General features: G+C 41.8%; 1 protein-coding gene and 1 long non-coding RNA gene across 5 annotated transcripts in view; one reads left to right on the forward strand and one right to left on the reverse strand.

Annotated features, from left to right (window-relative positions):
* Positions 1-18609, forward strand: part of LOC308460063 — a 59577-nt gene extending 40968 nt beyond the window's left edge. For 2 of the 3 annotated variants that reach the window (XR_013978440.1, XR_013978441.1), the window contains one exon: positions 13221-13406. This is a non-coding gene — a long non-coding RNA (uncharacterized lncRNA). Of the gene's footprint in view, positions 1-13220; positions 13407-18233 lie in introns of those variants that run through there. The other variant, XR_013978439.1, reaches the window with a different exon arrangement.
* ADCY1 (adenylate cyclase 1) overlaps positions 1-20194 on the reverse strand; it is a 234389-nt gene that overhangs the window by 67723 nt on the left and 146472 nt on the right. For both annotated transcript variants that reach the window (XR_013978367.1, XM_080975772.1), the window contains exons 3-4: positions 13413-13531; positions 2613-2724 (exon numbers count right to left, since the gene is read on the reverse strand). Coding sequence is in view for 1 of the 2 variants with exons in the window: in XM_080975772.1 (XP_080831898.1) it covers positions 2613-2724; positions 13413-13531 (231 nt within the window). In the remaining variant the exon portion in view is untranslated. The remainder of the gene's footprint in view (positions 1-2612; positions 2725-13412; positions 13532-20194) is intronic.

Consider the following 20194-nt stretch of genomic DNA (forward strand, 5'->3'; position numbering starts at 1 on the left):
ATCTCATGGTTTCAGAGCACATAAAAGGAAAATGAGCATGGAAATGGGGAATTATTCAAATTGTTACAATGGATTGCAAGGAACAAGATTTAAGCAAAACTCTAAAGAGGTACCGTATTTTTCAGTCTATAAGATTGCCCCCATGTATAAGATGCCCCCTATTTTGGGGGACTCATGGCCCCACGTATAAGAAGCCCCCTGATTTTTGACATTATTTTTTAGGGAAAAAACCTAGTCTTTTACACGGGAAAATACAGTACATGTTCGTAACCTTTAATTTAGCTGCTAAGATGAAATTTGCAGGTATGCATGTGTTGAAGGACAAGGTTCACAGGAGTAGGAAGAGAAAAGAATGAGACATTAATCTGGTAGGAAGCTGAAGAGACTTGGGGCACAGGTAGTCTTTTCATCACTCCTTCCCATTGAAGGTCGTGGCCCAGGAAGAGAGAGGAAAATAGTTGAGGTATACCACTGGCTGTGAAGGAAGGGTTTGGTTTCTTGCAACATAGTCTCCACTTCCTTGAAGAAGGACTTCTGGTGAGAGATGGGCTGCATCTCACAGCGGTTGGCAAGAATGTGTTTGCTAAGAGTCTCATGAACCTAATCAGGAAGAGTTTTATACTAGATCTTGAGGGGGAGGGAGACAACATTACAAGCAACAGAAGAACACCTGGTACTGGGGATAGTAGCTTCACTGATGCACAGTAAACTGTGGTGGTATTCCAGATACATGCTAAAGGGCAAGAAATTACAGGAAGAAAGCAGTTAGAGGGAATGACTCATGGTTTCAGTTTTCTCTAAATGCACAGAAACAAGCAAGACGAATTGGAGCTTTTAGTACAGGATGACAAATATGACCTGGTAGGTATTACTGAAACCTAGTGGGATGAGACTCATGAATGGAATGTAGGAATTGAGGGGTATAACCTGTTCAAAAAGAATATGTTCAAACATGAAGGGAGGAGGAGTAGCATTTTATGTACGTAAAGGATGTGTACACTTGTGAAGAAATTTATGACTTGGAGCATGGAAAGCAGATGGAAAGTATATGGGTAAAAACTGTAGGAGAGAGAAACAACAGTGACCTTACTGTGGGTGTCTACTTCTTCCACCTTCTGGGCAATGAAATTGTCAGTGAGGCAATGAATGAATTTGTTAGACCTTACATTTTTGGCAGAGTTTGAGTTCCAACAGATATTGGGGTAGGTGAAGTCTCCCATGACTTCTATTTCTCTCCTTTTTGCATGTTTGGTAATCTGCTCTAAGAAGGCTTCATCCAAATCTTCAGTTTGGCTTGGCAGTCTATAGCAGACACCCACTGTTATTCATGCTGTAGAGGGCTGGGAATTCATGCAACTTCTCAAAATGTTATTCCAGTACTTTGATGGGGATGATGACACTGGCCAGTAATTGTGCTGCCTGATGACTGGCTCTTGGCTCTACACCTTGCCAAACTCCATGCACTGCAACCAATGCAGAATGAGGTCACTAGAAATCCACTTCAGCCTGCACGATTCATTACTCCCACATACCACACCCCCACTGTGTGCTGAACACACAACAAGGAATTCATAGAATCCTCATAGAGTTGGAAGGGACCATCATGCGGAGATGATAAAATCCAGACTTGCTGAAATCCTTGCTGCTACACTACTGTTACAGGAACAGAATGCTTCTCCTTTATCTGGTCACACACACGCAGCTGCACAACATTACAGTACCCCTATGAAGTATTTTACCAAGCTTGTCCTGCAGGCATAATATTTCTTTATGTGGAAAACGTGGCTATATTTAGAGAAACATAGATACTTTGGATGGCCTAACTTGGCAACTACCAGGTTCAGTACTATAGCTGGAAATAATTCATTAAGCAAACAGTCATTAACAGCCAAGTTAAAAAGTCATATTATCCTTGAAGATGAAATAAACTGAAAAAGTGGACACAAATGGTAGCGTCTTGTGATTTTCATCTTCCATTCATGAGGTGGTGAGTACAGAACTGGCAAATATTACTTCACCCAGTTCCTAACCTTAAATTCTATCAGGCAGCCTAACTTGCAGGCTCCTAAGACTTGGTGAGGAACGCACCTCAAGAGGCAAGCTGGGGCAGCTGCTGGGAGGACAGTCAGATCCGGTTGCCGTATTTCAAAATCAGGACACCCCCAAAGTTGTTTTCTATTTTCATTTTTTTTACAATAATGCCCCCAAACCATGGTTTTTCAATTGACTTGCCTAAGATCCAAGACAAAATGCCGCCTTTTGGAATTTCCCAACAGATATCAATTCCGCCTTTGAAATCCCATTAATGGCCGCTCTACTCTATCTGAGACTAGTGATGATGAAATGGTTGGTGATGAATTACTCGTAAAATGCCAGCTCTAGTTTCTTTTTCTCACCACTTTCTTACCACTCTGTTGCTGAAATCCAAAACTATAAATGATTTCACAGAAACCTCAGGGATGTGTGGTGATTCATGGGCCTTATTGTGGGAACTAGATTAGCAATCAGTCTATTTCATGCCTTAGATGTGCATAATCTCTGACATACACACAAACCACATTGTTAAAAAATCAATTCAAAATAATTTTTTAAAGGAAAAAGTACATGCTTACGGTAGCCAATTCATCAAACTTCCCAAAGAGTTCATTCAGAAGCTTCACCAATTCTTGAGCAGTGCATTGCGATGCCAAGCTGGTGAATCCCACAATGTCTGCAAACAATATGCTACAAAGAGAATAAAGGAAATGCAGAGGCATTAGCAGTGTTTATCCCAACATATTTTTGGAAGGATTGCAGGTGAAATGTAAGGCTAAGTAACAATGCAAATCACTTTACTTAATTTGCAGTCTTCAATGACTTTACATGGGGCAGACCCATGCAATGGCCCAGAGCAGCCTCTCCCAACCTGGTGTCCTCCATATGTTTTCACTATTGCTCCCATTATCTCTGCCTGCTGCCTGTGCTGAGTGGGCTGGAGGGAGCTGTCTGAAGTCCAGGAAGGACGGCAGGCTGCCTCATGGTGGCAAACCAGTTGGTGCAAATTACTGCTTCATTGTGTGTTACATGTAGCATACACAGATATACAGTGACAGAGGTCTGTCCTGGTCCTGGGCTGCAGCCTACTTTCCTGTCCCTTGGTTAATTCCAAAAACAGAGCCGAACAAGCTTGCCATGCCTCATCTCAGACTAACTAGGAAAGGAGCAGGGCAAGAGGGAAACCACTTGGATCAGGGCCTTCTGGCCATGGGGCAAACAGAGTTTTCATTAAGACAGAGGTTATTACGTGGCCATTGCTTATAACTTGGGTGCCAAATCACATTCCCAGTCTTCTAACGACAGCAGCGAAAGGGGGCTTCCCAAACTAGAAGCATACAAATGCCCTCAACTCTCACCAACCTGCTCTCATCTAAAGCGAAAAGGGTTTGCATTAAAAGGATACTTTGAAAATTGGGCTTTAAACTTCAAACTAGTTTACAGTCTGAACGTCGATCCAAATCTGCCTCCTTGAGCATACCCCTCACACACAGTTCTCTGTTTTCACCTCATAGGCTCCCTCCTCTCCTCCAGGTCTTGTCCTGCCTCTTCCTTGAGGGACGAGTGAGCCACAGCTGTTCAGTTAATGAGCAAGATCTGATCAGATCTCCCTGATCAAAGAGTGTGTCAGCACGAGGCTGCCCCCCCCCGATAAATTTTAATTAGTTTTCAATTACATTCCAATCGGCCTTATTATAACAATGCCAGTTTATAATACAATTATTAATACCAATCATTTAAATACCAAATTATATAATTTATTTAAAGTGGCCCCCCAGATGCTAGATTTGATGGCTTTCTGGTTCTCTTTATTTCTGCGGTCCAAAATCTTATTAGTTTCAATTACATTCTAGTTATAATAATAATCCCTTATACAACAACTGCAGTATTAATAACTTCTATTTGTGTTGACACACTAAATGATTTATGAAACTTCAAGTGAGGGACTCAAACTATATCCTTGTTCTTCCTGTGTGCGGCAATTATTCTGTCCGTGGTGTTTCTTTCTGTCCTTGTAAGATGTTATGTCTTTCTTTCCCCTGTTTGTTACTGCTATCCATCGTGCCTTGGGTGGAGATAATATCCCATTGTTGTTCCAGAAGTTTCTCCATCGCTCCGTCCTGTGCTTCATTGTTTTGCACCGAGAACTTTAACAACAGATGCAAAAGTCGCTCTGCCTTGGTAAATAAACTGTTGTCACTATTTTTTCCCCTCGCCTGGGAAGAAGAGTCGGATATATTGCAGATGACTCAATATAGAACCTTATCAGTTCCTTGGCAGCTCACAGACTCCTTTCATCCTTCCAGGTGGAGATATATGGCCAATTATCCTTCCAATTAAATTAAATTCCAAGTCCTCTTAGCGTTATTCAATTCACTTTGTAGATAATAAAGGATGGTGAAGTGTCAGCTCTATGTTTCCATTGTAAAACTTTTGCAAAATAGAGCTTCCCTCCCTTTCCCCCTTTTTTACACACACAGTTCCTTTTGATGTTATCATCCATATTTTTAATCCAATTTCTTCCATCCTCATTTGTACATGTATAATTTGAACTAACATTCAGGGGAGGGTTGCCGAATCATAACTGTAGAGAGAAAAACTTTAAACAAATAAACCGTAGGCTCCCCGCCCCATCATCTTTTGCACCGAATGAAGTCTTATCTCAAATTCAAACCTTAAAATCCTTGCAGTTGGTTTGTTCCACAGTTTGTGATCTCATCTCTTCTAGCACACACCTGCACTTTAGTCCAATTAAGCTCTAATTAACAGGAGAACCTCTGCTTCTTAATGGCAGCATTGGAAGGTTTTCTTTTTTCTTTTTAATTTCTTTTTATTAATTTTCTATGCCAAACAACAACAGAAAAAAGAAAAAGAAAAACAAACCGAACACACCAATGAGAAGAAAAAAGAAAAACTTCAACCAAAACAGAAAATATAAACAAACCAGAAGACAAACATCAGTTAACACAAATAAAAGTTGACTTCCCTCCATCTTGGTTTTGGATTATGTAAAGTAGTAATTCTGTTCTGCAGTTTTCATTTTATATAATCTAAACATTGCAAGGATTATATTAAACCTACTGTGATTTTTATATCTCTAGAATTTGATTCCATGTACATTATAAATTTATTCCAGTCGTCAATAAACTTTGTACCTTTTTGCTGTCTGATATTCTGTGTCATTCTTGCCAAATCCATATATTCAAATAATTTAATTTGACAATCTTTAACAGTCGGGATATTTGGGGTTTTCCAATTTTTTGCTAACAAGATCCTGGCAGCTACGGTTGCGTATTGAAACATTATATGATCCTCTTTTTTAATCTTGTCTCCGATCATTCCCAGAAGAAAAGCTTCGGGTTTTTTAACGAAAGTGTATTTAAGTATTTTTTTTCAGTTCATTGTATATTGATTCCCAATTTTTTTTTTATTTCTTCACACTTCCACCACATGTTGAAGAAACTTCCTTCTTTGGTTTTGCACTTCCAACACCTATTATCTCCGGTCTTATACATTTTTTGCAGTTTCACAGGGGTGCTGTACCAACGGTACATCATCTTTTCCATATTTTCTCTGAGGGTGGTGCAAGCTGTAAATTTCATTCCTTTAGTCCACAGCCTCGTCCATTTGTTGAAATCCAAATTGTATCCGAGGTCTATAGCCCATTTTGTCATGACATCCTTAACCTCCTCATCCTTGGTGTCCCATTCTAATAGCTGATTGTACATTTTAGATAGCAGTTTGGTTTTACCTTCTATTATTTCTACCTGGAACTTGGATTTTTTTTCATTCATTCCGATCTTTTTATCTTCCTTCCATAAGGCATTAATTTGATGGTACTGCAGCCAACCTGATAATTTACTTTTTAACTCTTCATATGGTCTAATTTTCCATCCTCTTTCTGATCTTTCTAGGAGGTCATCATAGGTCCATCTCTCACCTTCTATATTTGTTTTTTTAATAGTTAACATATCTATAGGCGATAACCACCAGGGGTTCCCCCCCCCAAACAGTTTCTTGTTCTTTTCCCATGTTTCTAACAATGTTCCTCTGATAATATGGTTCGAGAAGCCTTTATGCACCTTTTCCTTATTCTTGGAAGGTTTTCAGCAGGCAAAGTGCTTTTGCACTCAGTGCTTCCCTGGCCCCTGCATTTCATGCCAAAGTGAAAGCCAGGTACTGAAATGAACTGCAAGGGAAGCCCGTATGCCATCCCTGGGGGGAATTTGAAAGGATAATTACCCTCAATCATCCTGGTTTCTCCATCTCCTACTTTCTCCTGCTGTCATGGGGGCTGCCTCCATTAAGGCAGTGCAGAACCAGAAGCCAGCACAAGGCTGTCCTGCAGTGCTGAACATCAGAGCACCTTGCAGCAGGGATAAGTTGCATACCATCCTGAAGGACACTTTGAAATAGAGGAGCCGGACTTGCAGACTAAGGGCCTAAGTACACATTATAATGCAGCTATGTTTAGCACTAGCCAACCACCTCTGTAGGCAAGACCAGGCGGGGGTGTCATATGCAGCAACTTCATTTCTTCCTGCCACTTTTACTGTAATCCTTCCTCCAGGCACTTTTACCCCATTGGTGTTCCATACAGATAAATGCTCACCTCATAAACATGAGGCAGGAGGCACATAGGGGGAAATAATGTGAGGGAGATTTCAGGGGGAAAGTGGCAAGCCATATTTTTCCACTGCAAATCCCTTGCTCACAAGGCTACTTTGTTTGCAGTAAAGAAGCAGCTACTGGGCAAATGCTACAGAAATGGCGCAGAAGGCTCTGCTGGAACATGCAATTTTAGTCCTTTAGCTGCTTAACAAAAGTTCTCTGGTGCGGGAAAATTAGAGAGAAAACACATTTTAAAATATGCACAGTAAACTCACATTATATATACTTATATAGCATTGGCAAAGAAACCCAGCAGAGAGGTTAATAAAGTTCACCACACACACAATGTGAAAATAATCACATCTTTCTAGTTTTATCCTCTCAACTATCAAGATGTGGTTTTGTGTAATTTATGATTTGCCCATTATTGTAGCCTGCTTAAATCCCAGCTATGCAGCTCTTACATGTTAATGATGAATATTATCATGGACACTGAAGAGAGAAGCAGTTTTCAAAGTTTGGAAAACCATCACATCATGGCCAACCACAATAATTCTTCCAGAGCATCATCTGCATCCTGTTTATGTAAGTTATGCTGTGGGAGAAACCATATGTTGTATGTGATTTCACCTTTACTGCTGCATCTGTTCCTAAGAGAGAAACTTCTGCCACTATTTTGATTTCCTGGGGAAATTGGATGCTCATAATCCGGGAGTCAGGAAAGAGCTCCTTGCATCCTTTCTAACTGAAAAGATGGGTAACTGCCATGCATAAAACAGCTGCAGACTTACTAAAAATATCCTATATCTCATCCTAAACCTTTTCCAGAGGGTAGCTATTGCAGCAAACACAACTCAAGAGTCTTGGGCCACTTAAAGCCTAAAATGCTCATTATGTAAGTTTTCATTGACTAGACTGCTGTTTCTAATGCCATCACATGCTATCCCTCAGCTGGCATCTCAAACGAGCTGACTCAGAAGGGAGGAACACTGGCCGCAATGGGACTTACTTTTAAGATTGCAAGCAGTTCTTTACTGGTTTTGCTGCTGTGCTTTAATGGAATCAAAACATGCAAAAATTAAACAAGCGTATCTCAATGCATGACTTTTAACTCCATGCAAGGAAAAGCTCCACCTTCTTTATTTTTGTATGTCAAGCTGACGTTTAAGCCATGGAACATCAACAGCCGAGTGTTGATTACTGGATGTGGACTAGGTAGGTGCAAGCATGGCTGGTGGAGGCAGGGGCCAGGAACCTTTTCGGGCTCCTGAGGCCAATGGCTGGGCTGCAGAGGGAGGGAGGGAAGGAGATAGGGTGGTAATATTGGGTGGCTTTTCAGGACACAAACTGTGAAGACAGCTGGGTAGGTGGCACGTGAAATGCTGGCGACAGCTGAGAATGAAATGCATGGTTCTGGAGGCAGCTGACAGGGTGAGTGGGGATTCACTATATATTGCCAGCTCAAAAATTCTGAAATAAAACAGGGTCAATCTAAAGGGTCAATTTTACAGCTAGCCTCTATTATCTGATAAGGTTCCTGCGTATAGTACCAGTAGAATAGGCAGAAATTCAGCAGATAAAAGTTTTACACAGTGTGTTTGCAAACAAGGAAAAGAGATCCAGCTCCTGAATTCATATGTTCCTGGACTTCCCACTGTTGCACCCGGAGTTATTCCTTGCTGCTCTCGAAAAGCCATTATCTCAAGCAGAGAACTGCTGGTGATCTGGGTTCCTGTGGTGGTGGGGATAGCTGCAAATGGTCCTGTAAACTTGATCAGCCCCAGAATCTATTTGCAATACCAGGACTGAATTCTGGAAGATGTGAAGGGATTGTTTTCAGACTGTTTCTCAGCAGGTTCAGAGTGTCTTTTCCTCCCTGTTGAGCAACTTCGGATTAAGGAGCACAGCTTTCAGAGGTCAGATGGACTTCAAGTTCTCTTTAGACTGATGTTTTAAACCAATTCCAAATTTGTTTTATGTGCATATACATGTGAAACTCTGGCACACATATTCATGATTAGATTGAAATATATAGGCTCCTGTCTATATCTTCTTGGGCAATTATTCTGGTTCCAGTTTTCATGTTAGCTTTTAGCTCCTTGATCTTTCTCTTTTGTTTTTGTTTTTTTTTAATAATATTTATTAGTAGTTTCAAAGTTATAAAGAAAAAAGAAAAATTAAAAACAACCCTATAATACATAGAAAACAAAAAGAAACAACAATACAACAAAAAAGGAAAAAGGAAAACAAAAGAAAAAAGAAAACAACATAGATCCCAAATTACAAATCTATAACTTCCATTTGCTTGTTTCATTGACCTCCTCACACCTCCCTTTTTGTATTCTAGTTTAATTAGTTATTTCAGCAAATTCTTTCCATCTTTCTCAATTTTTGTTAAAAAAATTATCTTGGCAGTTTAACTTAATAATTAGCTCAGCAAATCCTTACCATCTTTCCCCATATTCTGTTATTCAAATTACCTTAATTTATATTTAGGGCATCCTGATCAAATTTGCAGATGACACCAAACTGGGAGGGGTGGCTAACACCCCAGAGGACAGGATCACACTTCAAAACGACCTTGACAGATTAGAGAACTGGGCCAAAACAAACAAGATGAATTTTAACAGGGAGAAATGTAAAGTATTGCACTTGGGCAAAAAAAATGAGAGGCACAAATACAAGATGGGGGACACCTGGCTTGAGAGCAGTACATGTGAAAAGGATCTAGGAGTCTTGGTTGACCACAAACTTGACATGAGCCAATAGTGTGACGCGGCAGCTAAAAAAGCCAATGCAATTCTGGGCTGCATCAATAGGAGTATAGCATCTAGATCAAGGGAAGTAATAGTGCCACTGTATTCTGCTCTGGTCAGACCTCACCTGGAGTACTGTGTCCAGTTCTGGGCACCACAGTTCAAGAAGGACACTGACAAACTGGAACGGGTCCAGAGGAGGGCAACCAAAATGGTCAAAGGCCTGGAAACGATGCCTTATGAGGAACGGCTAAGGGAGCTGGGCATGTTTAGCCTGGAGAAGAGGAGGTTAAGGGGTGATATGATAACCATGTTCAAATATATAAAAGGATGTCACATAGAGGAGGGAGAAAGGTTGTTTTCTGCTGCTCCAGAGAAGCGGACACGGAGCAATGGATCCAAACTACAAGAAAGAAGATTCCACCTAAACATTAGGAAGAACTTCCTGACAGTAAGAGCTGTTGGACAGTGGAATTTGCTGCCAAGGAGTGTGGTGGAGTCTCCTTCTTTGGAGGTCTTTAAGCAGAGGCTTGACAACCATATGTCAGGAGTGCTCTGATGGTGTTTCCTGCTTGGCAGGGGGTTGGACTCTATGGCCCTTGTGGTCTCTTCCAACTCTATGATTCTATGATTCTATATAACCTTATCTTACCCTAAAATACCTTAAAGCTTAAATCTTAGTTTTCAAATATACATAACTCCTTATATCATTTCTGCTAGAGTCATATAGTTTCATTCCAACATTTTCCCTAATATTCATTAATTTTTAGCTAATTCCCCAAATAACAAGTTTCCTTTATAAATTTTCTTCCAATCTTCATCCAACGTCTCGTCTTCCTGGTCTCGGATCGTGTCAGTCCTTACTGTCCAATCCATCTAGTCCATCAACCTGGAAGCCTTATGTCCGAGGCCCTTAAGTCTCTTCCATGTCCCTTCTGCATTTCTTCTTCTTCTTGTTTATACTTGCCCTTTTCCTTGTCTTTTGTTGGTCTCTTTCTTAATTCCTTTCCTTTCTCATTGAGGAGTAGTTCTCTGGGGGATTCCAACCCAGAATTATCTCCGTCTCCCTTCATCAAACCCACCCATTCCCCAAAGTCCCACTCCCCACAGTCCTCGATAAAATCCAAAAAGTATTTAAAAACATATTTCAAGGTCTCTCCAAACTTAGGAACCTCCTCAGCACCAGACTCCCCCTGGCCCATTCCAAAATCAGTCTTCAATGACAGCGGCTTATGCTCCTGTTGGGCCTCAGGTCTCTCCATTTGTATTATCTGAGGTGCAACCGCATCCTCCTCCATTATCTTGTGTTCTTGCCCAGTCAGTACAAATTCATGAGTTGGTCCCTGAATAATTTCTGTGTCAGTGTTCCCTGTTTGTCCACAGTTATTAACCACAACAGTCAAATCCATTTTTCCATTCATCAAGTCCATCTTCTCATGCATCTGTTCCAACAGGGCACTTGTCTTGCATAAGGCAAGCACCCAATCTTCCTCCCAGCTCATCTTTAGGCAAGGTCAGAAAAGACTGTTCCCACGGTCTTAATCTCACAGCTGTTGAGTCCTCAAGTATACTGCTGCAACAATTTAACAAGCTCCCTCTAGAGGAGACAATTTCTATTTGTATCCATTTTTTTTTTTTAAGGCAAGTCCAACAAAGGAAAATTACTTTCATTTTTCAGATATTTTCCAGATATTTTGTTTCTTTAAGATGCAAAAGGCAACATTGGAATCAGCTTGTTTCTCTTCTTTAACTATCTGTCAAAATATTCCATTCACAGTCAATGAACCTACAATTTCTGTCTCTGACACCCCGTTCCCAGGTTAGAGACGGTGGAAACTTATCCTTCTCACTCCCTCTCCTGCAGGGGTTAAACAAAATCCCCCCCCCTTTTCTCCTGCTTCCAAGGGGGTTTCAGTAGTTCTGAATGAAGGAAATTTACACTTTTTTGACAGCTTTCCAGGCTTTAGCTTACGAAGTTTTTGCTTTAGTCTATATACAAAAAGCAGAAGGCGGACTTCCTGTTTTGAACCTTCCCGCTTCGATGCCAAATTAAGATATTTCTTGATCCAATTTTCCCTTTCTACTCACGGGTACTTGTTTTAAATCCAATTGTCCACAGGAAAAAGTCAGCGCTCTCCGGCAATGGCTGTGTGGCTTCACTCCGTGAAAGTAGCAATCAGTTCGCAGCACCACGCCGCTCACCCCGCTTCAATCCAGCGCCCCAAAAAGGGGTTCCCGGTGAGTGGGGGGGCGCTTCTGGTGCCCTGCCGAACCCCACGTTCCCAGGCTTCCTCCGCCTGGGATTTCTAGCGGGTCCCCGCCTTCGCCGCGGCAGGAAGACCCAGTTTTTGCGGAGCTAGTTCCTCCGGTCGGAGGAACTCCGCCATTCACTGATGGCGCTGACCCGGAAGTCCTCGATCTTTCTCTTTTGATATGGTGCTCTGAGGCTTCCATGGTCTTTGCAGCTTTACTACTGGGAGCAGAGGTGATTATAAGAATTCTTTCCTGTATTCTTTTTACATAAAACAAATAGATTTAAGTTCAAAGACTTTGAGAACCAAACCACAGAGAGAGTTCACTGTGAGTAAACAAAACAACAGCTGCAAATAATTCTAACTGGGAGCTCTATGCAGCCATAAAGTAAAATTCAGCAGAACAACCTTCATAAAAAGAACCTTAGGAAAACAAAAGAAGAAAGAAGAACTCAAATCCTGTGTACAGAATAGATGGGTGGTTTGATACAGAAGTGGTACATATCAGGATCATTACCTATAAACAAGTTAAACAAGGGCTGTTTCAGTTGATTTGTTTTTGCAGAGATAGGAATAATAATAATAATAATAATAATAATAATAATAATAATAATATATTATTTATACCCCGCCCATCTGGCTGAGTTTCCCCAGCCACTCTGGGCAGCTCCCAATCGAATGTTAAAAACAATACTGCATTAAATATTAAAAACTTCCCTAAACAGGGCTGCCTTAAGAAGTCTTTTAAAAATAGGAGAGCGGGCGCCACTAGAAGGCCTTCTGTTTGGTTCCCTGTAACCTCACTCCTCACAGTGAGGGAACTGCCAGAAGGCCCTCGGCGCTGGACCTCAGTGTCCGGGCTGAACGATGGGAGTGGAGATGCTCCTTTAGGTTTACAGGGCCGAGGCCTGTATACTGTATATGCCTTTGTATGTGAGCAAAAATGCTACACTGATGATGCTTGGCATGGGGACAGGGTGAGTTTCTATTCCAAATGGCATTTGGGATCCAAAACAGGGCCAGGAATATTGTAGTGGGTTTCCAGAGATGGTCTGTGAGGCTGGGGCTGCACTAGGGCACTGTGTTGCATGCTCTGCATGCAAAAAGCGAGGTTCATAGCTTTGAAAGAAAACTTACCGTATTTTTGCCCTATAGGACGCACTTTTTCCCCTCCAAAAATGAAGGGGAAATCTGTGTGCGTCCTATGGGGCGAATGCAGGCTTTCGCTGAAGCTTGGAGAGCGAGAGGGGTCGGTGCACACCGACCCATCTCGCTCTCCAGGCTTCAGGAAGCTATTAGCAAGCCTGGGGAGCCCACGGGAGTTCCCGCAGGGCTCCCTAGGCTGCAGAAAGCAGCCTGCTGCCCGGAGCGCGGGGCGCGCTGAAGCAGAGTGCCCCGCGCTTTGGGCAGATATCCACAGCCTAGGGAGCCCCGGGGGGGGGGGATAATTTTTTTTTCTTTATTTCCCCCCCAAAAAACTAGGTGCGTCCTATGGGCCGGTGCGTCCTATAGGGTGAAAAATACGGTATTCCCCTAATAATAGTTAGAATTTTTTTTACTGATTCAGACCTATTCTGGAGCACCTCAGCTTGTGTCTGTGCCTTCACTCCTCTCCCCTTCAATGAATTAGAAGCAAAGCCACCAGTCCATCCTTTGAACTGCTACAGTCCCAGAAGAATCAGCTAAGACGACCCTTCACTATATGTGCATGTGAGATGTCTGTAAGACTTTACATTTTGCAAGCTTGCATCAGTCCTACCTAACATTGTCATGTCTCTGAATGTAAATTTTATGGAAAATCCTTTCAGGTGGCTTCAGGAAATCTTCCTTCATTTCCATGGCAACATTCCTGGGCAAAAGACTCATCAGAAGTCGCTCCTAAAAGTTAAACAAAAACAAAAGCATGGTTGTCAAAACTGCTATTAAGCTTGAATAGTTCATCTGATCAAATTTGTATGCAGGATAACATCGACACATAAAATCAAGCAAGGAATCCCAATTAGAAAAACCTCAAGCATCTAAAATGTTGATCGTGACACCAAGGCATTTAATATTTCTCAGTTCCATCTAAAGATCTAGCTTAGTGTGAACCCCCAGTTTCCTGGAGAGAAGATTGCTTTTTTAAAGTAAGAAGTTTTAGTGATTTTTCAGTGTATAGACCCAATTACAAACAGCCCTGGAGAGAAGATTGTTACTGCTATGCTCCTCCCTTGGTCCTGTTGCCTTGCTACCTAAGTCTAAGCCAGGTAGCTTAGGTTTGGCATTAGTCCATCATCTGAACTTGGGGGCGTGGTTTATTTCACTCTAGACACACCATAAGTTGTAACCATGTCTTGTTCTTTGTTTATAGCTCATAGTTTGTCTGGAGCAGACCAACCACAAACCTGGAATCAGGTGACATGCTAAGCCAAACCAAACCACAACTCAGCCCCAGAGAGCACAGCAGCAGCAGAACTGGGGGAAGAAGCACAGCAGCTGCCATCTCCTCTCCAGAAATCTGCATGTTCAAACTGAGCCTCTAGAGCAGCCTTTCTCAATCCTGGGCTCCAAAATGCTTTTGGACTGCACTCCTATCCTTCCTAGCTATCAGGATCAGTGGTCAGGAATTATGGAAGTTGTAGTCAAACATCTTGCTCTAGCGTCTGGTCTGATACTGTCTCTTAGGAATATGAGGTTGTGACCTTGAAATTAAAAAGTATATTTTCCCTCCTGCCAGCGCTACATAATGTACTTCTCCTTGTGTAGACTTGTTTACACGTATATATGACATAACAGATGTATGAAATCTGATACACAGTAGTATCCAAAAGCTCCAACGACAAAGTGCCAAATACTCATTTTTACCAATGACATGTTGCTGTCTTTCATTGATACATGTTGTGGTAAGTATCAGAAAATTAACCCTTCTGGCCTGGACATGGTGCCATGAGCACTGACTCCCCTCTCCTGTCTGCTAAGTATTTTTGGGACAGCTAAGTTACCAGACTGTGTGAACAAAGACTTTCACTACTTGGGTAAATATTTCCTTTCCTATTCCACGTTACCCCTAATCTTGAAGAGGATTAATTATGAGCACTATGAATACCAGAATTAAGTAAGAAACAAACCCAACTGTGCAAGCAATGGCCGAGCCAAAAAAAGATGGGGAGGAGGCGGCTGGAAATGATATAAATACTAGTGCCTTACAAACCAATGCAGAAAGATCTCGCTGAGATTAAAAAAAGATACGGCTGAAGTAAAAACAGAGCTTTCAGAGCTGCATAAAAAAAAGAATGAATTTGAACAACATTTGAATATGCATGAGATGGTTACACAAGTGAATCAGAGTATTGCAGATAAGCAGATCTCACTCTTGGAATCCCAAGTAAAGAGTAATTGGCATCAGATGCCCTCCTTCACAAAGAGAAGCACTTATGGAAGACTTCTTTTAAAAGCTGCTATCTCTGCTGGAAAATCAAAGCATTGAAATCAAACAAATCAAGGAGTCTGATGGAGGTGTGGAGGAGAACTAAAAGTCTTCTGGAACATAAAACCTCCTTATGGTTATCACCAATGGAGGCTTGAGCACATAAACAAATATGCAATGCAAATGGGCTATATAAAGAGAATTAAAGAGTTTTCAGGACAATGAATGTGAGTTCAGTGGGTAATGTGAACTCAGTGGGTAACTGGTTCCAATATCATAAATTAAATGAAATCTATATTTAAAAAAAGATTTTAAAAATGGATTTGCAGAACAAAGGTCAAACTTTGAAGTAGGTTTATGTGAAAATTATGAGAAATTAATTGGAAATGTAAGGGGTCATTCTATCACATGTGGTGAACCTGCAGAAAAGCAAAGACCTTTGGGGACATGATATTAATGAAATTAAGGGGGAGAAATAAAGTGACTTTTCCTAAGAGGCCAGAATCCTTCCTGCTGGGGATACTAGACAGTGAAATCCCAAAGAAAGCCTCAGCAGTATTTACCGTATGTATGTGACTGCAGTGGCAAGGATTCTCTATGCACAGAAATGGAAGGAGAAGAGAACACCCTCAAAGGGAGAATGGCTGATGAAAATCTTGGAATATGCAGAGATGGCAAAATTGACAGCATTGATAAAATATACAAATTTAGAATATTTTAAAGAAGACTGGCATATACTAATCTATATAAAAAGTTATTTCCCTTATGTGAATACCACAGTGGGGTTTGAAGTGTAAGAAAATAACAGAACGTATTAAGAAACATGTTAGAGAGAATGAAATTAGATAAGATGGAACCTTAAAATGTGATTGTATGTAATTTGGGTTATAAACATCGATGTTGGGAGAGTGGGAAGTCACTAGTTTGGTTGAATTGGAATATAATTGTTGCGTAACAAAAGTAACTTTCTATATGGAATATATATATATATATATATATGAGAAATAAACAAAGTCAAGATTATACTGGTAACAAGATGGAAAACTGTGACTCGTTCCAACATTATAATTGCTCAATTTCTGTGAACTAATGTAAGAGACAAGATCCTAAGTATTTTCCGTCAAATGTCTCTTTCTTCACCCTTTGTATGGGAGGACAGCAAGATATAATTTTCTCAGATTTCACCCAAGAAATTTCATTGCAAGGGGAAAAAATTCCCCAAAGCCTGGCAACTGGAAAATTTCACACTGTCTCCAGCAAAATTTTGCATAAAAATATCAGGACCAAGCTCTTAAGTTTGAGGTTTCTGAAAATGCAGAAGCATTTCTGAATACAGTGGTACTTTGGGTTAAGAACTTAATTTGTTCCAGAGGGCCGTTCTTAATCTGAAACTGTTCTTAACCTGAAGCACCACTTTAGTTAATGGGGCTCCCCGCTGCCACCGCGCGATTTCTGTTCTCATCCTGAAGCAAAGTTCTTAACCCGAGGTACTATTTCTGGGTTAGCGGAGTCTGTAACCTGAAGCGTCTGTAACCTGAAGCGTATGTAACCCAAGGTACCACTGTACAATCAAATCTACAATAAGTTAAACATCCCCTGAAAACATTGACAAATCTCTTGCAGCAGTCTCCTTCTCTCTTTCCACTTTGCATCGCAAACAAGTCTCCACCATTATATATACATCCACAGACGGAAAAGAGAAAAGAAAGCAAAGAAAATAGGCAAACTCTGAAGCGCTCTGCCATTACTGCATCAACTTATCAAGACAGTCTGGGAAGAATTCCAGAACAAGCTTTGTTTAAGTATTTTCAAGGACTGGACAATATTGTATCTAAATTATTGCCAGTTAGGAAACTTATCCTTAAGGCTTGGAATTACTCTCAATATTTTGACAGCGAAGAGGGGACTTTGTGAGCAATGCCAACACATTCTGGAAGTCATATATTTATTTTTCATTTCTCTATTAATTCCATCACTTATTTAGTTTTGTTCTCTTTTTTTATTGTTTAGCTATAATAAAGCTTTTATTTTTCCCTTAAAAAATATTTTTCTTTCTTTCTTTCTTTCTTTCTTTCTTTCTTTCTTTCTTTCATTCTATTTCCTTCTTTTTTATCAACTTTGTTTTAGCTTTTTTATATATTTTATACGTTTTTTCATATATAATTATTTTGCATTAATTTAATATATAGTTGTTGTCAGGGGTTCAGGGACAGAGGCACAGGGTAGGCAGGAGATGGAGAGCGATGGGGATGAATCCCAGGACAGCGAGGAAGAGGACGACAATGACTCAAGAGATTCCATGAGTCTTTCCAGCGAATCAGAGGATTCCCAGAAGGGGGCGCCGGTGGTCAAGGCCAGGGGAGCCCCAGGGGGGACGTGTCAGGAGCAGGGGGCCAGCGGGGGATCCCAAAGTGGCAGCTGGGCGTCAGGACCAGCCTCCCCGCCAGAGTGCAGCGAAGGGGGTGGAGGTTCCAGTGTATCAGGGGAGGCGGCTCCGGCAGTAGAGAAAGGAGGGAGGTCGGAGCAAGCCACCCTCCCGGAAGGGGAGGGGAGTAGTGAAGGGAGTAGCGTAGCTGTCAAAAGGAAAGTTAGAGGTTGGGCGCGCGCGCCAAGTTCAAATGTAGAGGTGCGTGGAAGTACAGGGAGCCCGGAGGAGGGGCCAGGTCCCAAAGCCCGCAGGAGGGGGCAAGAGCAGTCTGATTCCGCGTCGGAGGAATCCAGGAGGGGCGAAACCCCAGCGGGCAGAAAGACCCTGCGGAAAAGGAAAGAGAGAAAGAGGTGGAGCAGCGCAAGCCTCTTAAACTGGTGCAGGGGAGGGACGGATTCAGAGGGGACTTCAGCGGTCTAAGCCTAGCAGACATAGGGCTGCGCGCCTCGGATCTGAAGCAAACAATGAACTGCAATAAACACTTTTGTATATAAGAAAAGATAGGCGTTGGTCTTTTGTGAGCTGAGACTTGAGGCAGCCCTGACAGTTGTGTTTCTTATTTTTTATTATTTTACAATTGTTATTTCAGACTTATTGGTTGATTTGGAAATAGACTATGTACATAGGTAATATTTACTGAACTTGGATTTAAATACATATGATAGATTCTTATCCACAAATATTATTACTGAATATGATCCATATCTTTAAATATGGATAATTATATTTCTTGATTTGATTAATAGATTGAAAGAAAAATGTAAATATGAAGTTTGATATACGGATGCTAAGAAATGATTGGAACAAAGAACTGGAACTTTCAAGATGACCCAGACAGTGGGAAAGTGTTTTAGCCTCGGTATGAAAGGTATCGATGGATCCTAAATTAAGACTTATACAACAGAAAATAATACTTAGAATTTACTGGACTTCTTTGTGTTTGTATAAAAAAGGAGTAGCTAAAGTAGCTCTTTGTTGCAGATGTAATAAGGCCAATGCCTATTTGAAACATGTTTTTAGAGTGTTCTATACTTACTAATAGGCAGATGAAACAACCTTGATGGCAGAAAATGAGGAGGAATTAAAGAACCTTTTATTGAGGGTGAAAGAGGAGAGCGCAAAATATGGTCTGAACCTCAACATCAAAAATACGAAGATTGTGGCCACTGGGCCCATCACCTCCTGGCAAATAGAAGGGGAAGAAATGGAGGCAGTGAGAGATTTTGCTTTCTTGGGGTCCATGATCATGGCAGATGGTGACAGCAGTCACGAAATTAAAAGACGCCTGCTTCTTGGGAGAAAAGCAATGACAAACCTAGACAGCATCTTAAAAAGTAGAGACATCACCTTGCCAACAAAGGTCCATATAGTAAAAGCTATGGTTTTCCCAGTAGTGATGTATGGAAGTGAGAGCTGGACCATAAAGAAGGCTGATCGCCGAAGAATTGATGCTTTTGAATTATGGTGCTGGAGGAGACTCTTGAGAGTCCCATGGACTGCAAGAAGATCAAACCTATCCATTCTTAAGGAAATCAGCCCTGAGTGCTCACTGGAATGACAAATCCTGAAGCTGAGACTCCAATTCTTTGGCCACATCATGAGAAGAGAAGACTCCCTGGAAAAGACCCTGATGTTGGGAAAGATGGAGGGCACAAGGAGAAGGGGACGACAGAGGACCAGATGGTTGGATAGTGTTCTCGAAGCTACCAGCATGAGTTTGACCAAACTGTGGCAGGCAGTGGAAGACAGGAGTGCCTGGCGTGCTCTGGTCCATGGGGTCACAATGAGTCGGACACGACTAAACGACTAAACAACAACATACTTACTAAGTTCTGGGAGAAAGTGCTGGATATTCTTTTGAATGGCTTTGCAATCTAGCAAAGAGACCTCGTGGCTCCATTTTGAAGAGCTAGAAACACTGAAGTAAAGGAATAATGATCAGACCTACTAGGGGGCCTAACAGCATCTTGCGCTCCCTGTAGAACAGTCGGGTACCATTGTGATCACACACAGTTAGGCTTTGCTTGGAAGGAGAAGGGATGAAAACAACCCTTTGTCCAGAGCAGGGATGAAAAAACCTTTCCCACTAACAGCAGCCCCCCCTCAACCCCCCCCCCCATGCTCAGCTTTAGCCATCCAGGTGCTGGCATGGGCTGTTGCTATTTCCTTGTGAGCAGAAGGCAGGCACCAGAGCAGCCCTCTCGCCCTCTCTCTTTCTGGAGAAACCTCAGCCTCCACCCTTCCCTGCCACAGTTAATAAGGCAAACTTCCCACTTTGCACTGGCTGCTCCTCACAGCCAAGGCAACTCCTTTCCAGAAATGGAGAGTGGATGGGAAGGAGGGAGAGAAGGAATCTGGGATATGACTGGAAGGCAGAAAGCAGAAGAAGGATTCAGGTCTGGGGGGGGGGCGGAGAGACAGAGAGATTTGCAGATATCCAGGCATGAAGAGGGAGAGAAAGAGGAGAGCCATCCCATGGCACCCCTGAGGGTGCTGAGGCACACAGGTTGAAAACCTCTGGATTTTACTAATTGTATTACACTATACTTTCTGCACTTTTCACACCTTTTCTTCTCTTTCTTTTATCATCTTAAAGGTAAAGGTACCCCTGCCCGTACGGGCCAGTCGTGTCCGACTCTGGGGTTGCGTGCTCATCTCGCTTAAGAGGCCGGGAGCCAGCGCTGTCCGAAGACACTTCCGGGTCACG

Source organism: Podarcis pityusensis (assembly GCF_964106645.2).
Source record: "Podarcis pityusensis genome assembly, chromosome: 12".
Lineage (NCBI taxonomy): Eukaryota > Metazoa > Chordata > Lepidosauria > Squamata > Lacertidae > Podarcis > Podarcis pityusensis.